Genomic DNA, 8,497 nt, shown 5'->3' with positions numbered 1-8,497 from the left:
CCATACATCATAACGTAAACGTAGGGATAATTCTATAAATGCTAACTAACCGAATGCTGGCAATATGGCACAATTTCAAAGTTGTATTGTGAATTAGTGTAGGAAAAAAATATTTCGTCGATAACCACGATAGAGTTTCTGACAAAAACAAAAAGAAATTAAGAAATTCCTTGCGATGAATATAATAAGCAGGTAAATAAATTTTCGCCGGGTGCGGGGAAACAAAACCCGTCGAAAAAAAGGGCCAAACAGCGGCTGCTCTCGTCCGGACAGATTTTTTCTTTTGGTCCCTACAGACCGAACTCGGTTCGGCTCATGCAACGCGTGTAAAACGCTTGCTGCACGCATGTAACGAGAAATTGGTTACTTTACCGAGGCTCCGTGTACTTTCTACGTGGGCCCGACTGGCCCGCGAAGAGGCGATGGTCCGCCGATACAGTTTCACTTGCAGCTAACACCTCCGCCGCAAATAACGTCGCGTGCAGATCGCGAGCAACATTGTTCAGCGCGTTGGGACCGACGCCTGTGAGGCCCAGGCGAGAGAAAACAGCGAGAGGCCGGTGATGCTGGTTCCGGGTACAGCCAAAGTCACGCGTTGCGTTCTCCAGATTGTAGCTGGTGATCGCGGAATAGCAAAAATGAGATGTTTTATTATTCTTGTTCGGTAAAAAGCGTAAAAAACAGGGAAGATCTTTGAAAGCTTCGTGATCAACGATCAGGGCTATTCCGATTATCCGTATGAACGTACGATGACGATTTATACACGCGGAATCGACCCCGTCTCGCAAAGCCTGCGTCACGTATCGCTTATAGATAAATATCTGCGGGTACAAAATGTCAAGGTCATACATTTATACATCGTGGCAATTATTATAGGCGCACGTTCAATTAATTCTACCTGTTTTATTATATACATATATGTATAAACATAGGTATACGAATTAATGTTATTTTATTGATTCCGTACCGCATGTCGAGAATTTGAGAGATATTTCGAAAACCATTATCAGCATATGTTCCCGGATGTAAAACAGAGTGCCAAAAAAGAAAATATGAGAAAGCTATCTGAAATATCAGCTTGAAAACTTTGAAAACCATTCGACTGCATTTGTTCAAAATGAACTTTTAAAGAAAAATCACGGTGGGTGAAATGATAAAATATCAGTACACGTGACGAGTAGATCTTTGAACGAGAAATCATATGTAAGTATTGATCTTAGATTAACTATTATATTATTATATACCAAAGCTCGAATTAACGATTATGGGATTGGTCATTGTGCAGTATTCTGACAATAGGGTCCTCGTTCCCTTTCGGTGTTGACAAACGAACTTCGTACGCTTGATATAGTTTATAACTACTAGGGTAGTGTCATTTGAAAACGAGTCAAACGCGGTGCATGTCTAATTGTAAATATAATTTCCATGGCATCGAGCACATTATATACTCAAGGTGCGGATGATTTACAATGAAGTAAACGGACTCCGGCATGAAGGTCAGTGGGGCACGCGTATGGCTAGGCATATGTTAAGGATATGGTTAATCCTCAGTGATAATTATAATGGGAAATTACTTTCAAGTATGTCTTTAATTTGAAAATGGCATCAAAATATTCAAATAATCAATAAAAACTGTATAATTACATTGTTAAGTGCGCTTGGTATGCATTCGTTCATTTTCGTAGAAGATCCCTTTAGTACCCAGATTTTATTCAAATTTTAGCTCTCAAATTACTCAAGTTCACGTGTCTCGAATAGTTAATAATTAGAGGCCTAATACAATGCAGCCGGTTGCATGTTGTGCAGGCGAAAAGTATGGTGAATCATACTACGTACCACGTGTTGCCGACGATGAGGCGCTTACTGATGTACCAGTGGTTGCATATAACACGGCGCGTTGGTTGTAAATTTGAAACAACACTAACTACACGTCGGACAGATGCGAGGTTTTCCATTTGTCGAGAACACGAAAATACTGCAGATCATCTGACGCTTGATAAGAACTGGTATTTAATCCGGTTGACCGTAATGGTATTACATACGAACTTGTCGTTATGAAACGTTTCGACCTCAAAAAGGGGATGTCCAGTGACGCACATCTTAAAGGGATACAGACGATTGACACGCCGTGGCGGAAAAGGCTCGTTTGGACTCCGGCGTCATTGGATACTAAAAATAATCGGAAGCTGTATTGGACAAAAAATTTATCCGACACATCCCGAGTTTTAATTTAATTTTTTTTGCTGAACAGTAAATTTTATTGTCCTATCGGGTGGTCACAAAATGGGATTCACTCTCGGATTCACTCCACCAAGATCCGTAAAGGTAACTATGTTCATATGCTTCAGTCAACGGTACAGTCAATGCTAATTTTTTCATAAAACATATGCTAAGGATGTGATCGATTCACGGTGATGGTTATTCGAAAAATCATTTTAAGTGTGTGGAAAATATCAAAATGACATCAAAGTATTCACATTGTATAATATACAACATATCGATAAATGTAACGTACGTAGCCTGTGATAAGGTGCTCAGAATTATGGTGCGGATTAGAATTCTACAACCGGAAAATCTGGCCATTAAAAAGCTGTGTCTATAGGGCTCTGAGTTGTTTTTCACTGGTTACAAATAATAGGGCGCGTTAGTTGTAAATTCTAGAAGCTTTCATTCCTACAAGTTTAATCCTACACAAAACTGTGCTGCACCTAATTCGACCTATACGTGATTGACCCATACATAATTTGAATCACAAGGAATCATCCTACACGGTTGATTCCTACATGATACTGTTCTACACGATTCAGTCCTACACAGTTTAGTCGTGCATTGTTAAATCCTACACTGTTGAATCCCTTGCAACTCGGTTATTAACCTTTGTGTGTGTTGTGGTTTTGGATGGCGCAGGCTGACCTTACCCTAAAAAAATAAAATAAAGTAAAAATTCGCTCGATCCCTTGTGATTTGAACAGTGAGTAGCAGGGTCGCGTGTTCCTCGAATTACATGTAGGAATGAGGCATCCTCGTTAATTCAAAAAAGTAGAAATTGCACATATGGCAGCCATCGGATGTTCCGTTTAATGGGTGGTCTAGTAGATTCTGTCATAGTAGTATGTGTCTAGAACTATCCAGGTTCACGTATGTTAAACGCAAAAAGAGCATAACAGCCCTATTCTACATGTAATCCTGAACAAAACCATTCCAATGCATTTTCATTTAACACAAAAATAATGAAATTGCATGATTTCTACGAAATCGCGATAGTAAATTTGGTTGATATTGATAGATTGCCTACGAACTTGCCGCTTAGATATGTGTCGAGCTTAGAAGACATTGAAAGAGAAAAAATTTTTTATTTAGAGTTTTGCCTTTAGAATATCTCGAGAATGATTCGACCGATCAAATCCAAAATCCAATCAGTCTGAGGGTAAAAAAGTGCCCCTAAAATTACGAACAAAAAAATCAAAATCTATGCATAATATCTTCCAAGCTTGGTGTTCATTACCACGATATTTTATAACACCGAGTAATTTTACTATAAGATTTCTCGTATCGAGCAATTGTTGATGATGAATGTCCTTGAATAATATAAATGCTGAGCTAATTTTATTACTTCACTCGATGGTTCGGTCCATGCTAATTTTTTTTTTACACGGAATCGTATTCGTAAAGCAAATGGAAATTATATTTGTTTAATATATTTTTGCAGCGTCCACCACAGGTATATAAAAATTCAATCAGTTATTTCGGATCTAATATAATTTTTCCAGTACCTTGATCTCTGGCTACAAAATACATTTCGATGAACATCAGCAAGGTCATGTATCGTATTTCTTAGACACGCCGCGGGTATATTACGTTAATTAGCGCGTGCTGTATAATATACATAAAATAATAATAGGTACACAGCACAAGAATACATTGCAATTTTGAATCGTTGCGAAATGAATTTTATGATTCAATTCACAACGTCATCCAAAAATTGAGCGGGAGATGAGAAGCCGATTTGGATGAGAAGATAGTGCAGCCAAAGCACAGCTCGTTGCGATGTAATATTAATAAATCGCATGACTCTAAAACTATGTTTTTCTTTTCCATCTATCGTATGGCGTATCGGTAAAAAAAATAGTGCCAAACTTATGACAAATACTAATATTCTGTGTAAAAATTGTTAATTTCTCAAACCCACTCGGAATTTGTGAATTTATGAATAACCAAATTCTAATTGTTTTAAATTGTATGGTAGTTTCTTAAGGCGTAAAATCAATTCCCATCATATTGCCAAAATACACCCGATAAAATCTCATCTATCAAGGTCTCGCAGAGTTTTAAATACTTACAAAGCTGTTACGTCGATTAAAAAAAAAAAATCGATAATGAGAATCAAGGGTTTAGAAGGATTAATTCATCATCATCAAGGTATGAATAGAACAATTTAGTTGCTATAACGTTTAATTGTTTGAAAAATAAAACCATTCAAAAAGCGGCTGATTTACACCGTCTGAATAATACGCTTTGGATTTTATACGATGCCAGACAGAGATGCCAATTAGACTAATTATCGATCCACGGTGTAAGATCGTAAATGGTTCAATAAAATTGATGTTCAATGCTTGACGTTCGTTCCGGGCGTATCAACGGACGGCAATGGGAAAAGTTTTTCCCACTCATTCATGCGCACAGCGTACAAATCGGTGGCCATTGTGAGATTATCTCCAATATTCATGTACTTTTTGTTTTCCGGCGTGAACGCGTCCCAGGTAACATTTTCAAATCCCTCGACATCTCTTGGGATCGGATTTCCGCATTTAGCAAAAGAAGTCCACATCGAGGTCAGCCGTCTTACCATCGAGTACTCAGGGTCGTTGGTATTGAAGTAGGGGAAGTATCTCTTGACATTGAAAAGGTACAGTAGATCGTCGTGGTGAACAACACCTAAAAGAGTCGGTGAAAATTTGTGTCTAAGCGAGATTCGAAAACCATATTGAAGAAAAACTTCACCACAGGTCGCGAAGTTTATCGTATCGTATCGATGATCCTTTTCTTACCGTATGGTTTTTTCGTATCAGACCAGACGTGGTGACTGTATCGACCTTGATACGTAAACTCGTAGTAGTAGACAGGCTGTGTAGAAACCGCGGCGATCAACTTGGCCAATCGATGAACGGAGAACACGATCAGTCCGTCGGCGTAGAGCTAATTGAATGGCAAAAGAATCGTTTCACATACCCGAAAGGACGAATTTGCCAGTTCCTGGTCACTTACCTGGGCCACACCGTCCACCGTTTTCAATGACACCGGCTGGTCCCTGAAGTAGAACGACTTAAAGTCCCTGCTGATTTCCTTGGAGCGAGGTGTGATTCGTTCGTACTGGAAGATGATCGGAGCCAGAGTTTCCCAGTTGTCGTTGAGCTCGGTGAATAGTGATACATTTCCCTTTCTCTCTGTCTCAACCCAGTCTGAGAATGTCCCAAGAAAAATGATCTATTTACACGTTCATCATCATGGGATTACCGGATGAATCACCGATCATTATTTCATAGCAGGTCTACATAAGGCAATTAAAGCTTCCCCCATAAATACGTGCAAAGTTGTTATAGACTCACTGACAACATTTCCCCCAAATTCGTCCTTGGTGATACCGGTGATCAGAGGAACCTGGTGAAACTTTCCCTGGAGAATCAGTTTCACCGGTTCATCGGTCAGGTAGCGTTCGACGCCCGGAACCTTGGGTTCGACGACTGGATTCCAGAGAAGAACAGGATTGTATCGCCAGTCCTGACGATGAATTAGTACAATGATTAAATTGAGACTGCTCTAGCGAAGTACAGCGAGTATCACCTTTCACGTCTGTTATAAACAAACTCATACACTTACAAACATCTTCTCGAAAGAGTCCACAAACTCTTGCATGGATTTGGTCTTCAGACAGGCCATTATAGCTCGCGACGTGTTCGTCGGACAGCCCAACAAGCGAGCCTGTCTTTCGGCCAGATCCTTCTGATGCCTGCCAAGTGGTTTCTGGTAGGTTGCCGACCCACTCATCGCGATGGCTCGATGAAATAGGCCTTTGGTCATCGGGGAGACCAGATGCAGGCTCACACTCCAAGCTCCAGCACTGTATCCGGCTATCACCACGTTGCCCGAATCACCGCCGAACGACTCGATGTTTCTTTTTACCCAACGAAGCGCTTCAACTTGGTCCTTGAGGCCCAGGTTTCCTGGGGCTTCCGCGTCTCCGGTGCTTATGAACCCTGGAAAGGCGTAGTACAATCACTCGATCAGAGACTAAGTCAAAAGGGACAGTCGTTCCGGCATTTAGGCAGTTCCAACGCACCTAGGGACATCAGTCGGTAGTTGACGGTGACCAGAACGATGTCCTGGTCCATAAGGTACTCCGGTCCGTAAAGGTTGCTTTGGGCGGAACCTACGTAGAATCCCCCAGCGTGAAAGAAGACCAAGACCGGTTTCTTCGCATCGGAGTTTTGAGCGCTCGGTAGCTAATTGAACAAACACGTTCTGAGCTGATCGAACAAATTCAGTTTCTATTGCCGCATGGCTCCATTTTTGAACATATTTAAAAACAATATATACCTTAGGAGTATAGACATTCAGTCGAAGGCAATCTTCCGACGGTAGAATTGCTGCGGGTTGGGGACACGCCGGTCCTTCTTCGGTGGCGTCGAAAACAGTCGTCCAAGGTTTAGCGGGGACGGCTTGCTGCAAGAGGTAAAGGTAGATGGTTCAAGGTTCGAGGTAGATTATTGGCTGTTGTAAGGCAAGAGATGCGTGCATACCGAAGTTCGAATTGCGCGATCTCTGACCACCCGATAGATTGTCGATCGCGAAATGAGCAATTCGAGCGAGCTAATAATACTTCTGATCGCATGCAACGTGTCGTTATCAGAAAAACAAAACATTCGTAGTTTTGACCGTTCGGAGTCTTTGGTCATTCCATGTTTTGACTATTTGGAGTCTTTAACCATTCGGAACTTCGAACCATTCAGAGTTTTGATAATTTTGCAACTTTGACCCTGACCCATTTCGTCATACGCTGGTTTGAAGTTGCAATATCAACACTCGAAAGCACTTAAATCCCCAGAGGATATTACATCTGGATTCAGATGTGGCTTACCTTGAACCGATGTTCGCCAATCGGGGCTTCGCCATATCGGACACCACGAGCCGCGAAAAATTGCCTTCCCAAACGAGACTGCATAAATTTACCGCGGATCCTGCCGATCGGCGCGGTGACTTCCGCTTCCTGCCCTTCGAGCTGGTCGCCGAGGGCCATACCGGCCATGGCGATGAGCAGCGTGATCAAAAAGATTCTCATTGTCGTCGACTTGACTTTTCTGATGGTCGTTTTAACTTGAGGTAAAACAATCTTCCAGCTCCAGCTACTTCTGCCGGAGATGCTGGATCAGAACTGAATCGGCAGCGGCTTTTTCGCGCGTTATATATCATCACGAAGGCAGAAAACTACGCGTCGATAAAAACCCACACGTTTGCAGGAAACCCGCGGGTTTTTTTTCGCGGGACTGTAACGATTCCTCGAAAGCCGTATAACGATTGACGTACGTACAGTGTGTCCGTCATTCAAAGGTGCACAGGAATACGTTCTGCGTGTTGTGTATTTTACTAAGGTTGAAAGATCGTTTGTTATGGTTACTGAATTAAAGTCTATGTAAATAAGTATTGTTGGGAATGTGAGGCAATTTTTTGGCAAAAGTAGCTGTAATCTGGTATGATTATAGTAGTCGATACTAAATTTTCTGGTTACTGCAACGTTGAATCTGTTGGTTTAGTTTATTACATTTTTTCACACAAATAGGGTCTGAATGTCAGTTTATCGTTGAACTGGCATAATTAAAAAAATAAAATTCGTTTTGATCTTTTCTCCAGGATTATATTATTTTGATTATGGTATAAAGTGAGAATAGATAAGGACTGTACAGCATTCAAAACTGAAACTTTCTCTCCTCGGTGATGGAGAAAACTTCTTTAGCCCCTTGACTTTCAAGTTTCTGTGTAGTCTTTAAACGATCAGCCCCAATAATTCTTTCCGAATGTCATTTACCACCGTACAGGGATTTAAATCTCTCATTATTAAATTTGTAGAGGATAAATAGACCGGTTTGTTTCATTTGATTTTGTTGCATTCAAGGCTTTAGTCTTAAAAAACTTCGCAGAACGTTGAAACTCTCTGCAACGGTGAAATGATTAATATATGTTCAATAATATGCCAGTTTTTGGTATTGCTCAGGATCAGTGATTGATAGAAGTTTGATTGATCTGGTGAAAAAAAAAATTGATATAAATCAGATTAAAAGAACACCATGTGCATTATCGCGCTGTAAGTCTAACAATAAACATGTTCCATTAAATAGCTTGATGATATGCAAATTGTCTTTAAGGCACCGTTGCATATATGCAACGTTTTTAAGATAAAACGAATTCAGGTCACGTACGCATGAACAGTTGAAAAATCGTTTTC

The 8,497-nt window shown here is 40.7% G+C and overlaps 1 protein-coding gene across 2 annotated transcripts; it reads right to left on the bottom strand.

Annotated features, from left to right (window-relative positions):
- Positions 1-2,467: 2,467 nt before the first annotated feature.
- Positions 2,468-7,450, bottom strand: LOC124217847 (esterase FE4). 2 transcript variants are annotated; one of them, XM_069135717.1, is made up of 9 exons: positions 7,136-7,450; positions 6,595-6,720; positions 6,338-6,500; positions 5,878-6,254; positions 5,607-5,778; positions 5,266-5,459; positions 5,049-5,196; positions 4,731-4,935; positions 2,468-2,919 (listed from the first exon to the last, which is right to left on the bottom strand). In XM_069135717.1, exons 1-9 carry the CDS (start codon positions 7,334-7,336, stop codon positions 2,871-2,873), a joined length of 1,635 nt encoding a protein of 544 aa, XP_068991818.1. In that variant the 5' UTR covers positions 7,337-7,450; the 3' UTR covers positions 2,468-2,870. The 2 variants fall into 2 exon arrangements, with proteins under 2 accessions (XP_068991818.1, XP_046479905.1); XM_046623949.2 differs by lacking the exon at positions 2,468-2,919 and having other exon boundaries at positions 3,626-4,935; positions 7,136-7,445.
- Positions 7,451-8,497: the final 1,047 nt, after the last annotated feature.

Source organism: Neodiprion pinetum, chromosome 4 (genome assembly GCF_021155775.2).
Source record: "Neodiprion pinetum isolate iyNeoPine1 chromosome 4, iyNeoPine1.2, whole genome shotgun sequence".
In the NCBI taxonomy this organism is placed as follows: domain Eukaryota; kingdom Metazoa; phylum Arthropoda; class Insecta; order Hymenoptera; family Diprionidae; genus Neodiprion; species Neodiprion pinetum.
This window is presented reverse-complemented; position numbering and strand designations above follow the sequence as displayed.

What these genes read in the sequence shown, in the direction of transcription:
- LOC124217847 (XM_046623949.2), bottom strand. Translation starts at nt 7,336, where the DNA reads ATGAGAATCTTTTTGATCACGCTGCTCATCGCCATGGCCGGTATGGCC. An exon ending in TGAATGTCTATACTCCTAAG is followed by an intron (nt 6,501 to 6,594) that starts GTATATATTGTT and finishes TTGTTCAATTAG; the next exon opens with CTACCGAGCGCTCAAAACTC. An exon ending in CTACCGACTGATGTCCCTAG is followed by an intron (nt 6,255 to 6,337) that starts GTGCGTTGGAAC and finishes ACGCCTTTCCAG; the next exon opens with GGTTCATAAGCACCGGAGAC.